The sequence below is a fragment of the Trachemys scripta genome, chromosome 1, assembly GCF_013100865.1.
Source record: "Trachemys scripta elegans isolate TJP31775 chromosome 1, CAS_Tse_1.0, whole genome shotgun sequence".
Taxonomy (NCBI): domain Eukaryota; kingdom Metazoa; phylum Chordata; order Testudines; family Emydidae; genus Trachemys; species Trachemys scripta.
The window spans coordinates 247,849,065-247,870,231 of record NC_048298.1 but is presented as its reverse complement, the minus strand read 5'-3'; the positions used below and the strand labels follow the sequence as shown (position 1 = coordinate 247,870,231).

At 40.3% G+C, this 21,167-nt stretch overlaps 1 protein-coding gene across 1 annotated transcript in view; it reads right to left on the bottom strand.

Moving 5' to 3' along the window:
• The window catches only part of NALCN (sodium leak channel, non-selective), a 268,079-nt gene that overhangs the window by 91,888 nt on the left and 155,024 nt on the right, over nt 1–21,167 (bottom strand). The window contains exon 9 of the mRNA XM_034758207.1: nt 17,279–17,353. Coding sequence (XP_034614098.1) covers nt 17,279–17,353 — 75 coding nt within the window. The remainder of the gene's footprint in view (nt 1–17,278; nt 17,354–21,167) is intronic.

The window sequence follows — 21,167 nt, the reverse complement described above, 5'->3', positions numbered from 1 at the left end:
CCTCTACTTGTAAAGTAGAATGTAAAGACTGGCTGTATCCCCATTATACAACTGCTGTGACACTAGATAATCTTCGCCATTCAAACACTCAAAACCTTTTCCAGTTGACACACTCTGTTTTGGAGAAACTGATAACACTCCTGTGACAACGTCACTAAAAAGAACATATACACCGTTAGTTCCAAATCTGTCCCAAATTTTGGACCTTCTGTTGTATGGGAAAATATTAGGAAAATCAGAAGAGTTTGTGTTCTATTACTCTATCTGACACAAGGTATCAGTTCAGTCTGAGTGCTCATTAAGGAATCTTTGAGTTATGACTCTATCTGACATGAGGCATCAGTTCAGTCTGAGTGCTTATTAAGGATCTTTGAGTTATGACTCTACAATGTTTAAGACAAGAGATGCTGTTCCTGCTTCACACTGGACACCGTGATGTGATGCATATGAAATAAATGACCATGGGTTACTTGGGGTAGCTTGAGTTGGATCATGTCATGGAACAGAAAGCAAAAGTTTGTTTCTTGGGCTGGAGTGTGAAGAATAGGCTAGAAGTGACACCATCAGATCCACTTCTAGTTTACAATAGAAATAGTAACTGACTCTTACAAATAATATTGAAAAAGTAGTGATACAGATAAAATACATGTTTAAGTTCAGTGAGTTCCCATGGCATATGTTTTCTAAAGCATTTCAGAGTATATGGTCATATAGAATCTCCACAAATTGCTGAATTAAAAAAAAAATCAACCAACAGTTGCTTTCTGGACTGCAACAATACTTGCACCTTGTTTTTTATTATATTGTTAATGTTTTCTATGAATTAATAGCTTTTTCATGTTTAAGTGAAGACAGCTTCTTTTCATTCACTTGGGATAAGCAACTGAGTTGTTTTTGCTTCCATGCAAGGGTTATTGAGTCATAAAAGCATTTTCATAATGATAAAAATACGAATGGCATACTCCACTTCAATGAAGGAAATTGCATTACATTCCCATGTAAAGTGGGCACTTACTGGTTATGAATTGTGTATTTAATCAGCAATAAATTACTTAAATATCTTCAAGTTACAAAAAGAACAGGATATAGGAGTTCTGTTCTTGTACAAATACAACCATACATTATTGATGGAGTACAATATGTTCATCTTTAAAACATATGGCAAAATTCACTCAGTCTGAGTGTTTGCATATATGCAAAAAGCAGAATAAGTAGCACTGCAGCATTTCTCATCACGTCCCAGTTATTGCTCACATATTCTGAAAGACTGTATAGAACCTGAGAGAGCGTACAGACTGTCTGTGTCCTGAAATGTGCCCAGGCAGCTTATTAAGTAGAGCCTACTCAGGTAGAGCCAATCACATCTTACCTGTTGGGTATGCAGGAAAATGGAACCAATCCAGTGCATTAATTATGGCCAGATTTTCAAAGTGCTGAGCGCCAGCAGTTCCCATTGGCTTCATGGGAACTGGGGGTCATTACCACTTTTGAAAATTAGGCCATCAGTGACTGGGTAACAGATCAGCTGGGCCTCATACCAGTGTAGGGCCCAAGTGACAGATACAAAGAGTACACCAGGAGAGGAGTAGCCAGGTAATGTCGGTAAAAGGCTACCCGCAACCTAGGGAGAGGCTCTGTTGCCTTATTTATACCTGAATTAAAGGCGATAATTTTGATTTGAGCCCATTTTATCCTGTGAAAAGTAGGTAACCTTGGGATGTTGGCATTTGATCCACACATGCAGAAGTGTGTGGACTTGACATGGTTTTTACATGCTGAGCTGTGTAGTCATCGATGTTTGACACGGGATTTGCAAGCTGGGTCACCATTAAATGTGTGTGTTCATATAGCTCGTCTAGCCTGAGTTACTGCTTGGATCCATCTGCATTTTTCTCAGGCATACCAGTATTCTCATACTCCTTGCTGGCTCGTGTAGCGTCTCTGTGTTTGTGATCACCTGTGTGGTTGCTGTTTAACATTTGTGACAGCTTATACGCAAAGTAACTGATATAGCTATTAGTTTGTACAGTATGTTGTGTGTGGCTTCTTTAGGCTGCAACAGCTCAGTCCTATATGTATGGAAGGACAGCAGCTGCAGGTGTGTAAGATCGATTTGAGACAAATGTGCAGGCACCATGGCGATTCACCAATGATACTATGTAAATGTGTATAAGCGCAAGCAGTGTGGTGATAAGTGAACAGCTTACCAAGCTGCCACATATGCACTTGCCTATGCCTCTTACACTGCCATCAGCTATACCAGGGGTAGGCAACCTATGGCACGTGTGCCCAAGGCGGCACGCAAGATGATTTTCAGTGGCACTCTCACTGCCCAGGTCCTAGCCACTGGTCCGGGGGAGGCTCTGCATTTTCATTTAATTTTAAATGATGCATCTTAAACATTTTAAAAACCTTATTTACTTTACCTACAACAATAGTTCAGTTATATATTATAGATTTATAGAAAGAGACCTTCTAAAAATGTTAAAATGTATTACTGGCACACGAATCGGCACACCACTTCTGAAAGGTTGCCGACCCCTGAGCTGTACCATCAGTTTCAGGCCCTGGTTGCACTGAATGGCCACTGACAAACGAGGCTTAGATGTCTGTGAGGCATCTGATGGTGTTGATGAATGACTTTCCTTCTTCAGTACAGTCTGTATTGTTTGGCAGCAGCTGGCTGTGATTCTATGGGTGTGTCCGAATACATGCTCCTATAGCCATGTTATTGACAGGAGAGTATGACAGGCCACAAATCACATTGTGATATGGTGGCATCAGTCAACAAGCAGTTTCCTCCAATGCTTTGTAACATATTGGGTGTTATATCCAACTAATTAGTATTGGTAGAAAGAGCTTCTATAGGCAGTTGTCACAGGTACTTAATTCAGGCTTAAAACTACTAATGTTGCAAACACACAAACAAACAAAAATGTGCATGTGTGTGTGTGAGAGAGAGAGACAGATAGACAGACATTCACTAATACTTAGGTCCAAAGAACACAGCAAATAGTACTGCAATCATGGGGGGCATTCTTCTCCAGCACCCTGTGACCCATGCACAAGCCAGGGTGATTTTTGAACGAATTCACCACCCAAGTCACAGACTGTGTATTGCACTCTAACTGCCCCACGTGGAGCCTGCCAGACTATCGGGCAGCATGCTAGATACCTAGAGCATGCCAGCATACAGAGCAGTTAGAGCGCAACACGCAGCCTGTGGCTTGGGCGATGAATCCAGCACCCCAAACTCCACTGACAATTGCAGTGATTTGCTTCCTATCAGACCCTCACTGCACAGGCTGTGGGAGAGGAGGAGGAGGAGGAGGAGCAGGCGAGGGAACATGACAGAGGAGAGAGAAAGGAGGTCCACACCTGGAACTGACCAAGGCAATTATGGGCTCTAGGTGGCATAGAAGGGCAGCTTTGCTAGTGCTGATCCTTCCTTTCTCCCTGTTTGGGAGCTGGGGGTCAGGGGCACAATGGGAGGGCCCTCACCCCCACCTTGGCCACAGACGAATAGAACTTCCTGTCCCAGAAAGCAAGTTTTACATGAGACAGCATGAGGAGATGGAACAAGAGATACTCCCTTTTTCATTTACCTCTACAGTAGCAATCAGAGTGTTTTAAACAAACATCTAATTAATATTTGCACTTTGAAATTTTCAGTTTCCCCTTAAGAAAGGCATTTTTTTTCTTTTAGGCTGTTTTTATGTTTCTTTACAGACAATATACTGACAAAATGTGATTCTGCCTCAGTACACATCTGTCATAACTTGGAATGATTTCAATAACAGCAAGTAAACTTTGAAGAACATTGAAAATAAACTCTTGAATAAAGTAATGCTTGGTTTAACTCCATGGACTTCAGTGAGTTACAATAGGAATGAATTTGCTATATTATGCTGATTAATAACCAGTCATCTTTTAAATTACTACATATTGTGACTCTGATGAAAAATGTGAATACTACGATATTTAGAAATAATTCACATAAGCCTTTAAGAATCTACTAGTGTTTAACATTAGACCCTCCCTTTCCCCCCAATACATACAATGCTTTAAATAGAAACATTATCATCTGGAAATCTCCAGGTAATCTTATTTTCAATTTTTTTTTAACAAACTCTCTGAAAATAAGGACTCCAATTTGACTGCTGTTAATTTAAATACAACAAAATATAGCTGTTGCTTCAATGAAAATCTTTTATCCTTTCTTAAATGTATTGGTATGCATTTCAGCTACTACGTTTCCAACATTACACACCTTGTATAATGGAAGAGCTACTGAACCATAAAAAAATAAATTTTTAACTGTGCTCACACTGAAATGCTCTTTCCAATAAGTTATTTAAATTTTAAATGCAGCAAAAAGCATTCACAGAAAAGTAAATATGTATTCAACAGTAAATTAGGTTACTAGATTTTAATTCTTATACTCTCTGTAAAACAGCATCCCAGATGGATACTATCATCCCTATAGTCCATTGGGAAAAACAGATTTATCAAGAGACCTTCATTGAGTTTTATTAGGAAGACTTTTTTATTTTTGGCCTACCAGGGTGACCAAGATCTGCTCTCCAGTGTTCTCTGCTCCAAAAGCATCATAGGGGAAAAAGAGTTGCATAGGGAACATGAGGCTGCATCCGTTTTGGTTTATACTGAAGAAATAGCTGCTTTGGACTTTCTATGTAGGTGTCCTGGGGTTAAATAATACGTTGGGGGCTGAGGATTCCTCCATTTGGATTCACTGTGTTTTAGTCATTCGTAAGGGTATGATTCTGACATGCAGGTCACAGATTCCATGACTTTCTGGAACCTCCATGACTCAGGGTTGACAACTTTCTAATTGCACAAAACCAAACACACTAGCCCCGCCCCTTCCCCGAGGCCCTGCCCCCCGCTCACTACATTCCCCCTCCCTCGGTGGCTCGCTCTCCCCCACCCTCACTCACTTTCACAGGGCAGGGACAGGGAGTTGGGGTGCAGGAGGGGGTGAGGGCTCTAAATGGTTCCAAGCTCTTGGGTAGGACCAGAAATGAGTGGTTCAGCATGTGGGAGAGAGGCTCCAGGCTAGGGCAGGGAGTTGGGATGTGGAAGCAGGTGAGGGCTCTGGCTGGGGGTGAAAGCTCTGGGGTGGGGCTGAGGATGAGGGGTTTGGGGTGCAGGAGGGGGCTCTTGGTTTGGGGGGAGGGCTCAGGGCTGGGGCAGGGGAGTGGGGCTTGGAGTTGGGGTGCGGGTTTACCTCGGGCGGCTCCTGGTCAGTGGCGCAGCAGGACTAGCGCAGGCTGCCTGCTTGTCCTGGGGCACCATGCTGCACCCTGGAAGCAGCCAACAGGTCCTGCTCCTAGGCAGGGTGGGGTGGGGTGGGACAGGAGGCTCCACGGCATGCGCTGCTCTCGCCCACAGGCACCGCCCCCCCAGCTCCCATTGACTGGGAAAGCTGGTGCTTGGGCAGCACATGGAGCCGCATAGACCCCCCTCAACCCCCCAGGAGCTGGACCTGCTGGCTGCTTCTGGGGCGCAGTGCGGTGCCCCAGAACAGGTAGGGACTAGCCTGCCTTAGCCCCGCAGCACCGTCAATTGGGCTTTTAATGGCCAGGTCGGCAGTACTGACTGGAGCCGCCAGGGTCCCTTTTTGACCAGGTGTTCGCAGTGGTCTCCGGGACGTCAGCCCTGGGACCACCAGAGCAGGGGCTGTCAGTTGGCCCCAGGGCTACCAGAGAAGTTGGCTGGTGGTCCACCCTGGGGCCACTGGAGCAGCGGTCCTCCGGCCGCCGGAGCAACGGTCGTCAGGGCCACGAGAATAGTGGTCCCCAGGGCCACCAGAGCAGCAGCTGGCAGTGCTCCCCGGGGCTGCCAGAGCAGTGGCTGCAGATCAGCCTAGGGCTGCTGGAGCAGCAGCTGGTGATCAGCTCCGGGGCTGCCACAGCAGTGGCTCCAGGACTGAAGAGGTGGCCGGGGTTCAGTCAGCCCCCCCTAGAACTGGAGCAGTGGTGTCCTTATTCGCTACTGACAATAGATAAAATAGCTATGTGGAATTAAGGCATGCCTAACTTAAGTTTGAGAAAACCTAACACAAGAAAGCTCATTAGAGGTGTTAAGTTATATCTGGCAATGTTGGAGCCGTCAAGATTGTCATGGTTTTTTAAAGCTATTTTCCAATCAGGCATGTGTATATATTTTTTCAAACTTTATTACTATATTAAGGCACTTATATAAAGATGGCCTGATTTTCAAAGGTTCAATGGGTGCTCAGCCTTTTCGAAAAATCAGGGTGGTTGGAAAGTCATACATATTTTAAATGAAATATATATCAAATTGGTTAGAATTTTAGAAGCTGGCCTCCACTTTTACACCAGCAAATCAGTTATTTAGATTTGTGAGGAAAAAAACAGGCCAAGTTGAGGCTGGGCTGAAAATCAGACCTAAAACACACATTTAGGAATTGATACAAGGATATCTACAGCCGAAAGATAAATACATGTAGGCATTTGCAAATATTCTTAGAATGTCTCAGTGCCCTCTTTTGATTAAATAACATAAAAACAAGTGAAAAAAGAAGAGCTCATCCTGACATTTTGATCGGTGCTGTTTTGTTCCCAAACATAATTGCTTATACTACAGCCTAGGGGGTACCTCATCCTGCCAGAACTAACGTGTTATTTTTAGTGCAGAATGGAACGTAGAACATTGAAGGCATTTTAACTACCTCAAGGCAATGGTTGAATAAGTAAAAAATTCTGATTCTGTGTGTTCTTGGTGCTTCACTTACGATAAATATTAAGACTATTTCTTCTTTTTTTTAAAGGGAGGTGTTAAATATTTTAAATAACACTACAATAGAGCGGCACATTTTGTTTAGAAGGATGTGCCCAGGTACAAATAAGAATGAAGCTTTTCATACTTTGTTAAGGGGTCAATTGTGCCTTTGCCACATGCTTCAGCTATGGGGGATGCATGGCCTCAGAAGCAGATTGGAAACTCAGAAAGTGACAATCTACTTCTTGATTTCCCCCTGCTCCAAGGGGAAGTACCCTGCACCCACCCTATATTTTACACAGTGTATGTTCCCCACCATGCCAGCCTGAAGGTGGAGCCAAGGCTGCTCCTGTTTTTCTCCTTTCCTATCCGCTCCTCATATAAATGTATGAGAGGGGATGTCCCATCCCTACTGCTATCCATGTGTAGGTAGCTGGCAGGGGCCACACCCTTATTCCTCTCTAACTCCTCTGCTTGTTTCCTTTCCTCCACAGTAGCACAGAATGGGCCCCAAATGGGCTTCAAATTCTGCAGGATTTCCTCATTAAAGGTCGGACGCTCAGAGCCTAGTCCTGCAAATACTAATGGTAATGGGTGTCTGCAGGATCAGGTCCTTGATATGCAAAATAACTAATTAACTTGCAGGCACGATAATCTAGACTTCTGTGTGTGGGCAAGCAGGATAGGTTATCATTCTGATTGGATGGTTTAAAGCAATGTTTTGCCAGCATTTTTATCATTTAACAGAGACATCTCTGATTTGAGAGCCTCCAGTTTTAACCACTAATTGCTTCATCCCCAGTGTGACATGAATTCAGAAATATGACAACTCGGACAGAACAAAAACATTTTCAGGATGAATTCAATGTTTCTGGGTAGGTCAGCATCTTTATTTTAGTAGACATTTATCTGAAAATATTGATTTCAGCCTGAAGTGGGGAGTTTATTTATGTTTAAAAAGAAAAGCAGATTGAAAAATAAACTTTGTAAATAGTTTTCCCTATTAACCAAATGTGTTTAAAAAGCAAAAGGTCGGTAGTAATACTACTCCTCCTCTTTCTACTAGGCTACATAGATGTCCATTCAGTATAACCCCACTAACTAAGAGTCAAATTTGACCCATTGATTTCAAACTGACTGCTCATATGAATAGGAATTGCATGAGCTGGCTAAAAGAGAACATAGTTTAATTTGCACATTTTTTCTTATATACCTCACTGTTTATGGTCCAGATTGTGACTGGCTGCTAAGCAGTTGTATAAGGGTGAGGGCCTCTCCTCTCTTGTGCCCCAGTAAAGGTTCCCATTATAATTTATTAAGTATTGTATTGTAGTGCTTAGAGGCCACAACTGAGATGGGACCTCATTGTGCAAAGTACTTTGCAAACACATAGGGCTTGTCTACACTTACCGGGGGATCAACGCTGTGGTGATTGATGCACCGGGGGTTGATTTAGCGGGTCTAGTGAAGACCCGCTAGATCAACCGCAAATCGCTCTCCTATCGACTCCAGTACTCCACTGTATCAACAAGAGTAAAGGCAGTCGACAGGAGAATGTCTCCCGTCAACATAGCATAGTGTGGATCCCGCAGTAAGCAGATCTAAGCTACGTCGACTTGAGTTATGCTACTAACGTAACTCAAATTGTGTAACTTAGATCAACTTTCCCCTGTAGTGTAGACAAGGCCATAGTAAAGAGTCACTTCACTCTAAATGCTTTAGACAGACACAAAGTAGGATAAAGGAAGTGAGAGACAGGGAGATCCTGGGACAGATACGCTTTTACACTAAAGCCACTTTACACTGCCTGCAAAGGGGCCTCAGTGTTAATGAGAATTTGGCCCTGAGTGACTTGTCCATGATCACATAAGAAGTCTGGTCTGAAGGAAACAATGGAATTATGTTTTCAGTTTTCAAAAGGACAAAGCACATTGTCTGCAGAGCTCAACAGAGAAGGGATAGCAGGAGAGGAGCCAAGTAGCTTAATTTAGGAATCAATAGAACAAGATCTGTGAGTCACACTTGCCAACACTAGTGACAGATGAGAGAATGTTTTCTCTGTTGGGTCTTTACTCTTTGAGGACAGTTCTGGAAGACAGTGAAGTAATGACAGGTCAATGTTTCTATGGAATGTATATTGTCCTAAGCTTGTACTCGATATAAAAAGTTAATGAGTGTGGACTGCTGGCAAAGTGATTCAGGAAACTTATTTAGTGATTGGCCATTATATGGAAGATTTATTGAATCATTCTGCCAATAATAATGTGACATCACTGTACTTTTACGGCAGGTGCAGGCTGAGCACTACTTTACAATTACGTAGGCTTCCCACTTCCTGAGATGGACAGTGAGCTTCAATTTGTAGCATTATTTCAAGTTCCTACAGAGGATCTTGAGTTCTCAACACTGTACACTAAGTGGGTGGTGAGAGAGGAGGAGATAATAGTCATCATTAAGCTCACTAAGTGATGGTTAGTTTTATACATACACCTAGGATGAAATCTTGGCTCCATTGACTTTAATGTTAAAACTTCCACTGACTTCATATTGACCCAGGTTTTCACCCTTAATATTTTCATGATTTGAAATCATTGGGAGAAGAGAATGCATCATTTTCCCCTCCCTTATTTCTATCTTTTCCCCATTTCTTTGGAACATGCACAATGCTCTTCCTAACCTGTGAAGTTTTCTAAGATGCATATCTAAGTTTTGAAAGGAAGCAGTACAAATATGTGTAAATGCAAATTAAAGTCTTATTGCAATTCTGGAGGCTAAGTCTGTTCTTGGTTAGACTCATGTAACACCACTGGAATCCTAAACTCACCTACATCCTCAGCAAACCAATTGGAAGAACGTGGTGTCATAGAAATAAATAAGAAGATAATTTTATTCCGCTGATTTAAATTATACTAAAAACAAGACTTGTAAGATCAAAATGGTACCCTAAGAATTTTCAGTGATATTTTATATTTTAGATTTACAGAGAGAGCACAGGATCAAAATGTTAAGCTACTGACTTATTATGCTGCAGTTACTTACATCCTGTATATCCCATGCAAATTTGGCCCTCACTGTGTGTTTACTGACTCTGTAATAACATAAGAACAAAAGAATGGCCATACTGAGTCAGACCAAAGGTCCATCTAGCTCAGTATCCTGTCTTCCAACAGCGGCCAATGCCAAGTGCTTAAGAGGGAATGAACAGAACAGGTAATCATCAAGTGATCCATCCCATTGCCCATTCCCAGTTTCTGGCAAAACCAAGACTAGGGAACCATCCCTGCTCATTCTGGCTAATAGCCATTGATGGACTTATCCATGAATTTATCTAGGTTTTTTTTAATCCTGTTATAGTCTTGGCCTTCACAACATCCTCTGGCAAGGAGTTCCAAAGTTAGACTGCGCGTTGTGTGAAGAAATATTTCCTTTTGTTTGTTTCAAAACCTGCTACCTATTAATTTCATTTGGTGACCCCTAGTTCTTATGTTATGAGAAGGAGTAAATAACACTTCCTTATTTACTTTCTCCTCACCAGTCATGATTTTATAGACCTCTTTCATATCCTCCCTTAGTCGTCTGTTTTCCAAGCTGAAAAGTCCCAGGCTTTTTAATCTTTCCTCATATGGAATTTTTTAATCTTTCCTCATACGAAAGCTGTTCCATACCCCTAATCATTGTTGCCCTTTTCTGAACCTTTTCCAATTCCAATATATTTTTTTTGAGTTGGAGCAATCACATCTGCATGCAGTTTTCAAGATATGGGCGTACCACAAATTTATATAGAGGCAATACAATATTTTCTGTCTTATTCTTGATGATTCCCAACATTCTGTTCGCTTTTTTGACTGCCGCTGCACACTGAGTGGCTGTTTTCAGAGAACTATCCACAATGACTCCAAGATCTCTTTTTTGAGTGGTAACAGCTAATTTAGACTCCATCATTATATATGCATAGTTGGGATTATGTTTTCCAATGTGCATTATTTTGCATTTATCAACACTGAATTTCATCTGCCATTTTGTTGCAGACTAACATTAATGTGCTGCAGGAAATGCAGAAAACCTGACATGTGAGAGCCTTTTAAGAGCTTTATGTGGATCTATTGATATCAGTACCCAGAGCTTGAAAATGACAGCCACCATTGCTAGTTTTGGTTTCCTGTGCAGCTCGTATGAGTTTAAAAATATATATATTTTCAGCTATTGCCTGCAGCCTGTTTACTCTAAGCACATCTAAGTCTTATTTCGTGAATCAGCAACTGATCTAAGATATGAAGTGAACAAACAAATGTATTGCTTTTTCTCTTCTGAAAAAATATTAGTTCTTCAAGTGATTAGCCAGATCCAAAGGCTTATATAAAACATAAACAGCACTGTGAATTGATTGGCTACTCAACAGCTGTCCTTAAATGTTCAATATGCTGTTGGTGGTGGTTTCTGTTAAGACTGATAAACAGCTGGATAATTTATGCTTATTATTGCAGACTTGCTGGTTCAGATGACCAATGGCTATCAGATCACAAAAGGTCAGGGCTGCTGTCAGCTGTGTCCATGTGCAATGATTACACCTTGTGTTGAAATCTAGTGGTTTATGGTTTGGTTTGCATGAGAGGGAAAAAGGGAACATTAAGGGCTATAGCCCCTTCCAAACGCACTGAATCTCTCACAACAGAGCCTATTAAAATGGGTTGCTTTCTAGGCAGCCATTGCACTCCAAAATAAAGTGTCCCAGTACTAATGATCCAGGCTTAATATTGTAGATAGCAGTTCACAGAGCACTGACTAGCTGCCATCTATTTAGGCTGCAAATGAAAATGTTTGTAAAAAATATATGTGAAAATGTTTGTAAAAAAAAGTCAGGGTTTACCTTGAGAAAGAAAATCTCTGTAAAACTCTGATTGGGTTAATGTATTTTCATATTTACAAAGAAAGCATTCCGTTTTAACAGCCATCTTCGGGTCTTTAACAGTTTAACAGAATCCGTTTTAAGGTGTAGTTTTTCTTCTGTTCTGTGTCAGAGAGCTCATTTCAATTGCTCTACATGCTTCTCAAAGGCCCCATCCTCCTACATCAGCAACACTGAGAAGGGGCTTTTCTTACCAAGGCCATCCCAAATGGGGCTTCCCAGGAGAAAGGGGAAATCAGTGTAAATTCATACAGTTTAGGTCTCTGCCTTTTCTAACCTCCAGCCTTCATCTTCGCCGCATACGTCAATGTAGGTGAGCCTGAATTCCACAGGTATGTTGTAGAGGCACAACACCTCACACCACCCCTACTCTGAGCACAGGGTCCTTGACTTGGCTGATATAATTCATATTTTGACTGTTATCTCTCATCTCCCCTAAACAGTTATTTCCATTTTGTTTCCTCTGACCTATTTAAGACGTCTCTTTGAGGGATCTTGGTGATATAACAAGTAACAAATGTAATATTTTTGGATTGCTAACTTTTAACTGCCATATTTATTTAATTTTAAGCCTTTTTGAAATTCTGATGTTTTACTGACCAAAACATGGACAAAAGCAATACCTAAAATCTTTCTTCTCAAAAGTTCACAGTGAAAAGATAAAGAAAAAGAAGCAGGATGCTGTGATTTCATGGTGCTTTCTTCATTTACTCTCTAGACCATCACATAAAAAGACAGCAGCAGGAGTGTCTAGCAGAAGTTATAAAAATAGCATGTATTTTCACAGCTTACTGGTTTTCTAGCTAGTCTCTGCTGTTAGAACTGCTTTGGATAAAGAGATGAATACCTGGAGGGCGGCACTGTACAGAGACTCAAATCCATCAGCTTAATATCTAGCAGCAGTTAAGAAAGCAAACAAAAAACTCGGATTTATTCAGTGAAGGATATAGTGCCCATCAGCAGAGATCATTAATGGGGTTAGTTAATGAAGGGGGTTAAGTAAGGGGTTGGTTGGACCATACTCTATATTGTCCATCTGTTCATCTATGCTCCCATGCAAAAAGCATCTGTGCACCTCCCAAGTATTTAAAAATAGAAAAAGTGTGTGTGTGTGTGCGCGTGTGTGTGTGCATGTATGACAGAAATGGAAAGAACTTATGGAAAGCTAAGCCAAAGGAATGAGTTTTATATTTAGTTTTAAATAAATTAGTGGCCTGGTCATTCTTATCTCTGGCAGGAGTGAGTTCTGTAGTCTAGGTCCAACTCCTGTGAAAGTTCCTTCTACAACACTTATGAGCTCCCTACCGGTGGACAGATTTTTTTTCCATTGGAATGTAGCTGTTGTGAAAGGTCCTGGAGGGAGTGATAATCTCTCAAGTACCAACAGCCAACCTGAGGGGAGGCTCTGAATATTAGGCAGAGCCCTTGCGCTGAACTCTGCATCCAATGGAGATCCAGCGCCAGATCAACGTGTTCATGGAACCTATGCTAATAAACAGATGGACTGCTGCACTTCGTACCAGCTGAAGCTTTTAACAGGTGCGATGAACAGTCATACTTTCTCTACAGCCAGGCTGGCAAATGCTGACCAAGCCTCCTAACGGCTAAAGTAAACAAAGGATTGTAGGGCACTGTGTGTGTATGTATGTCAAAGTGGGGTTGAATGAGTGGAGTAGTCACGCACAGAGAAGACTAGAGGAATGAGCAGAAGAGTAAGTGGGGTGTGTACTGGAGATGGGTGAAGAGAGAAAGATGGAGAATAAAGTGAAAGGAACAAGAGATTGAAATCCTTATGACTCTCCTTTAAATTACTCAGAACCTAAAAATGGATGTACCAACATTGATTAACAAATCATATATATATACATATATATGTAAACTACAGATATCCGAATTGTTCTTTACAATGTGGAGCAACATCCACAATTCATTCTGCAGAAAGGTGATTAGTTGGATCAAAGCTACCACTAGAGTCTGAGCACAAACATGTGCCTGCAATGAATCCAGGGCTGACAGGGCAAGCTTCCTTTGACCTGCCAAAAACAGCTGCCTCCACAACCCTACCACCCACCTGCCTGTGGCACTGTGTGATGCCCGTTTCCCCAAAATTTAGCTCACTTTTCTTCCCACATCTCAATGCTGGTGGACGAGGGCTCGCATACTTTTTTTCCTGGAATTATAACATTTTTCTATGTCTGAAAATATGTGCTATCTTTTTCTTAATTAAAAATAATCTTACTCTGTATTTGTTTTACTGCACAAAGTGTACTGCTCTTCGGAGATTTTTTTTCTTGCTCAAAAGCATGAAATTAACTGCTCTCAGCCAGGTCTGAAGAGGCAAGGGGATTAAAAACATTTTTTCTAACCGCATTTAAAAATAATCATTTGACGATGAATAAGCAACTGCATATGAATCTAAGGTAGAGGCTACAGATTCTGCTTTCTCTGACTGAACCACATTCAAATAAAATAGAATACCACTGTTAGCAGGAGGGCTGAATTAGGGCTTCTGCAAAATCATAGTATTGAATTGTCTGACTTTCAGATGAAGGAAATGTTTCTTTTGCATTAACAACACTGCATTAACATTTCCCAATTCTGGAAGGTGTTGAGCACCCTTGACTCCTACTAATGTCAAAAGGAGCTGAGGGTGGTCAGCACCGTGCAGGGTATTGCCAATATTTTAGTACATTTGATATATCACCTGAATCTCTTCTCTGCATTAATTTTCCTGCTTAGAAAAATAGTGTCCAAGAATGCACTACAGTTTCTTGAGAGTTTAACTGATTTATTTCTAGACCATTTGGCAACCTTTTACTGACTCACTCTTGCATGAAGGGGTATATTTTCAAATCCATCTATAGAATATTTATGCCAGAAGTGGCCATTGTGCACAATGTTCAGAAATTACCAAATATTCTGCCTTTATGTAATATGATGATCATAGAATATCAGGGTTAGAAGGGACCTCAGGAGATCATCTAGTCCAACCCTCTGCTCAAAGCAGGACCAATCCCCAGACAGATTTTTGCCCCAAATTCCTAAATGCCCCCCCCCAGGTTTGAACTCACAGCCCTTGGTTTAGCAGGCCAATATTCAAATCACTAAGCTATTCCTCCCTCTAAGTGTGGGGTTGGGGGCAGAGAAACAGGAAGTGGGTTGTCATGGGGGTTTCTTAAACTCTATTCCTGGGAGAACTTTTGTGTGTGCCTGTATTGTTACAGGCATACTTGCTGACGGTTATTTTGAAATAAATTACCAAAATAATTGAAACTGGCGTGATTATAGTGTTGTATATATAGTAAAATTGTATATATAGTAAAATTTTCAGAATTTTTAAATATTGTGCATAGAATTTTTAATTTTTTGGTGCAGAATTCCCCCAGGAGCAGAAAATGAAAAAACAAAAACAAAAACCCAAGGCAAACTCACCCCACCCAAAACAGGCATGTGGATTTTCTAAAGGGTGATGCATTTTTATCTGGTATACAGGACATTTCTAGAGAATCAGTGACTTGTAAATTAGCTGGTCTGTTGCTTGCATCATTTCTTGGCATTTCATTCAGCTTTTAATTAAACACAGAGAAATATATTTTTTCTATGCAATGATACAGAACCATTTTCATTACAGATATGCCCCCGATTAAAAACAACAATTACCCCACAATCTTTTCCTCCTTCTCATGATCGGTTTATAATGGAGAAGCCAAAATGTCATTGAATTAAATACTTTGCTTTATCTTCTGTGATAAGAAAACCAATAATTCAGTATAATAGTGCACAGCCACTATCAGCACCGAGCCTGGGATGCCATCACATTTACCTCACGGGAAAACTTTCTCCTTGAGTCCTTTAATCGGTTGCACAATCATTAATTTCAAAGACACATTTTTAACTGTTTTCACTGTAAATACTTCTTTAAGCAGAAAAGACTACATATAATATTAATTACTTTTGTGTAAAATATATGAAGGGAAGATTTTTAACATCGCTGAGCAATCGTCTGTAAAAAAAGATTGTTGTTTTAAATACAGAGAAACATTAAAAGCACGTACCATAGCCTTGTGATTAGTAGTAACGTTTTCAAAAGCACCTTCGTGACTTTAAAGCCTAAGTCCTACTGCCTTTCAATAAGACTTATAACCTCAGTATTGCAATGCCTGTCAGACGAGCCCATGTCTATGCTACAAGCTAGGAGTGTGATTCCCCTGCTTGTGTACATGTACTCATGCTAATTCTCATGGAGCTAGCACAAGTATAAGTAGCAGAGTAGCTGCACTATCATGGGTAGTGGCATGGAGGCACAGTTGAACCATGATGAGTATGTATCCACCACTTTCAGATGGGTTTGTACATGGCACAGCTCAGCTGTGCTTCTGCGGCCATCATCCATGTTACCGCAGCTATGCTGCTATTTATATTCGTGTTAGCTCACTGAGTGCTAGCACAAATATGTGTACACGACCAGGGGAATCACATTCCTATTTCAATGTCTGAATACCTTCAAAAACCTGGGCCTTACACACCTTTGAAAAGTTCCTGTAAAACGTTAGTAATGGGTAACTTGCTTCCTACGCACCCAAGTCATTTTTATTTCAGGTCATTTTAGCTTTTATGGACTTGTGATAGGCAAAATGCACAATCTGTGTTGCTCTACTATATTCCTAAGATTATCTGATGTAGTCCCCTATTCAGCAAGGTTTTTAAGCATACAAATAACTTTAAGCTTATGAATGCTCCTATTCAAGCCAAGTTTTTAGATTTGTTAGTGCCAGTAAAGAGTTCCCTGTGCAATGAGCATATTGTCAGAAACAACTTAGTTCAACCTTGCAACACATAGCTGAGGCAGAATATTGGATCATTAATAAGCAATGGTTACAGAAGTCTGCTAAAGAGCGTCAAGTATTTCTGTAATTCTATTGTTTGCAAGTGCCACAAAGAGATAGAGATGTCTCTGACAGTATCATTCTTGAAAAAAATTCAGGTACAAAGGAAGAATAGCCCATAAATCATCTTTGAGCCCACAGCCATCCTTAGGCCAGTCAACAGCTTGTAGTAAACAATCACATACAAAATAAATGGAACAAATGAATTGCTTTAGTCCCCAAAGCAAAAAAGAGCAATCCATCTGAAGAGCATTAATACGAGTTAATTTGGCACACCATCCCTAATTTAGGATTTCAATGTAAATAATCTAAGCAGGTAAGTTAACCTTTTTTTTTAATATGTGAAAGAGGATAATTCTACACTAACTTGTGACACACAGTATTTTTTCACTATTTCAGAGCTTTAAAAAAGCCATTGTTAAATAGTTCTCCATTCCAGCCCTAATCCTGCAACAAGTTTTGTCATTGATCTCAATCGGAACAGGATTAGGCCCTTGATCTCAATAACTATTTAGTTAAATGGATGAACTAACCTGAAATGTGAACAAAAAGCCAATAATGATAGGTGAAATGAAGCCACTCTAAGATGAATGCTATAAAATGTGCCATTATGCACACAAAATCTACATTTTTAGCAGGGGATTGTTGGGCATGATTACGCTCTGAGGCAAATATCTTCCAGCATGAAAAAAACAAAAAAGAACCCCAAAAATACTCTTACTTGTTTAAGCTTCTTTAGATCTTCATCAAGTTCCAAGTTGTCCAAAATAACAGCAACAAACAAGCTGAGCAAAATCTACAAAACAATTAAAATATTTTTTAAAAAGTTTGAGTTCCCTTACGAAGCAATATTAAATACTGTGGGTGAAATCTTGACCACACTGAAATACCTGGGAATTTTGCCATTGACTTCAATGAGGCTAGAATTTCACCCTTTGTTTCTACTAGTCTTTTTATAGGTAGTATATTATATTTAGCTGTGTATACAATAATTAAACAAAATTACAATTTGAAGATTTTAGACTCCATGATCAATCCATTATTTATGTTTAATGAATATCCTTTGAAATGTACCTAACAGGAGAAAATCACTTAACATTAATCAAAATAATTATAACAAGAAACAAAGTGTAATCCTGAAGTAGCTCTTAGTAGGAGAAATACTACAAAACTATGTTATGCAATAAATAATAAAGACAAGTTTTCAAAAGTGCTAAGTGGCTTATAGGCATAAATCCCATTTTTAAAAATATTGTAGGGATTAAGGAGCCTAAGTGACATTGAAAGTCTATGGTGTTTAGGTGCATAGGAATGCAGACAGACTTCAAGCGCCAAAGTCACTTTTGCAAGGCATTTTGTACTGCCAGGGAATTCACCCCAAGAGGGGTTAGATGGTGGTTCTGCTGATACCCTCATTCGGGATTTCCAATAGAGAGAAGTAGTTTCCTTTTATGGCTTGGGCCCTGATGTGGCAAACAATGAGAATGCTTCACTTAGGCACTTTTGAAAACTTGGCTCATACACAGGACCATGAAATATAAACAACATATTGGACAAATAATTTCTGAAAAATGTCAATCTTCAGAAAAAGGAATGTTCTTATTGTAACGTATTTGTTTGGACGATATTTAGGAGATTTCCTGCACTTGCTGTGAAGAGCATATTTAATAGACTATATAATTAAACATTACTTCATCTATTAGTGGTAACAGATTTCAGTCCTGAGGTTGCTGTGTTAAATATTAAAGTGGCCTTTAAAATGCTAAAGCAAGGCAGAATTCAGATATAGTACCTCTTCACTAGCATGAAATTCTCTAATCATTAACAATTATCAGTGAGAATTTGTCATTCTGTCAGAATTTTATGGTATAGTAGTTTTTCTTTGAACAACCTGCATAGTCTATTATACTGTAATACATAAAGTCTGACCATAACAGTTAAGAAACTATTTATATTGGCATTTAGTACTTACTGTTTATACTGAAGAGACACACAGTAACTATTAAATAGATGGCAAGTTAGTACCTCATTATGTCATATATATCTATACACATATATATCATAAAGAATCATAGAATATCAGGGTTGGAAGGAACCTCAGGAGGTCATCTAGTCCAACCCCCTGCTCAAAGCAGGACCAATTCCCAACTAAATCATCCCAGCCAGGGCTTTGTCAAGCCTGACCTTAAAAACCTCTAGGAAGGAGATTCCACCACCTCCCTAGGTAACCCATTCCAGTGCTTCACCACCCTCCTAGTGAAAAAGATTTTCCTAATATCCAACCTAAACCTTCCCCACTGCAACTTGAGACCATTACTCCTTGTTCTGTCATCTGCCACCGCTGAGAACAGTCTAGATCCATCCTCTTTGGAACCCCCTTTCAGGTAGTTGAAAGCAGCTATCAAATCCCCCCTCATTCTTCTCTTCTGCAGACTAAATAATCCCAGTTTCCTCAGCCTCTTCTCATAAGTCATGTGCTCCAGCCCCCTAATCATTTTTGTTGCCCTCCGCTGGACTCTTTCCAATTTTTCCACATCCTTCTTGTAGTGTGGGGCCCAAAATTGGACACAGTACTCTAGATGAGGCCTCACCAACGTCGAATAGAGGGGAATGATCACGTCCCTCGATCTGCTGGCAATGCCCCTATTTATACATCCCAAAATGCCATTAGCCTTCTTGGCAACAAGGGCACACTGTTGACTCATATCCAGCTTCTCGTCCACTGTAACCCCTACGTCCTTTTCTGCAGAACTGCTTCCTAGACATTCGGTCCCTACTCTGTAACAGTGAATGGCATTCTTCCGACCTAAGTGCAAGACTCTGCACTTGTCCCTGTTGAACCTCATCATATTTCTTTTGGCCCAATCCTCTAATTTATCTAGGTCCCTCTGTATCCTATCCCTACCCTCCAGCGTATCTACCACTCCTCCCAGTTTAGTGTCATCTGCAAACTTGCTGAGAATGCAGTCCACACCATCCTCCAGATCATTAATGAAAACCCTATAAATTTATTATTAAATATTATTATTAAATAATAAATATTAATGAAAACAATATAAACACAAATACAGTCAAGACACACAAGACTTTCATCATTCTCTTTCACTTCACCATAAACCTTAGAGCACTTATCACAAAACAACAGTTAAACCCAAACTTATTATTTGTTTAATCTCCTCAGTTCCCATCGGGATTTATACTCTTCACTTCGAAAATAATTTTTTTTCTTCAAGACTCAACTTATCCTCAGCTTCTATTGAGAAACCGAATCATTTATTTCTAACTCTCTACAGTCTTCTTTGCCAAGTGCATACAATTATCACTCCTCCTTGCTCTGGCTCCTGAAAGTTATTATTTACTTCTACATTTAATTGCTTTATTTTTTAGCCACTTATTGTTTATTCTTAGACCTTTTCTTGTTTGTTTTGGTAGCAACCTGACCCTTTCCACATCTCTTCACTGATCAAACATTCATTTTTCTCTTACATTTTCCCTCTTCATTTTTCAGTGTTGTTATTTCTATTTTCATTTTCTTTTGTCTTCATACAACTTTGTTCTACTCTGATTTCTTTCCCCTTCTATAGTCTGAGAAGACCTGAGAGCTGAAATGTCAACTTTAACCATGTGTTCTCCCTGCTACTCAGATGCACTTTATTAATTGCAGAGACAATATATGGTATCATTCATATAGGGATCAGGCAACTGCAAATTACTCCTTGCAGTTTCCTTTCTACTTTTCCATTGTGTGTGGGGACAGGGTGAGTGTAATATGTGTGTGCCCATACAACCCCACATACCATGGAAGAAACCATACAAATGGATTGGTATGTTCAGGAGTATTCCCAGAACAGGGCTGAGGATGAGATGTAGGGAGGTAGCACAGCACTTGGGAGACTGACTCTCTTGAAATTGAGATATTAGACAAGGAAGGATGTGGCCCACTGGGCCAAGAACATCCTTTGCACTGTGAGAGAAAGGGGAGCGTGAGATTTCCCCATACCCCCCAATCAACTTTACAACATGTGTTTTCAAGTCCAGGATCATTTTCCCAGTTCCATATACACAAGCTGCTCTAGCCACCAAACAACTTGTAATTCCTGATTTCAGAGCAGGAGTCATCCCACACCCCCCATCCGGCCTGATCCTGTTCAGGGTCAGCTGGTTAAGTAGCTGGTTAAGTAGCTGTAAGAGAATCAGATGCCCCTTACTGGCACCTATTATTGGGTCAGCATTTTGGCCCATATGAAAGAACTCATCTGCTTGGTATGATGCAGGTGAAATTCTATAATCAGTGAAGCAAACAACAGAAAAGAGGGTGTATGTACATAGGTAAACATAGAGTAAGTCAGGTAAGAAAAGCTATGCTGTAGATAAGGTAGGGAGGTTCTGAAAGTCAGATAAAGGAATGGAGGACAGAGAAAGTAGGAATAAGAATATTCTTATTTTTAATACAAAATATATGATGAGCACCATGAGAAATTAGTGGTAAATGCATCTGTTATTTAGTCTCAGGGACTGATGGAAACTAAGGGGACCATGGATTGGATTGTGATGTTCTCTGTGGTCAGCATCTGAAAAACAGTACCAAGGCCCTAACTTATCTAGAATTT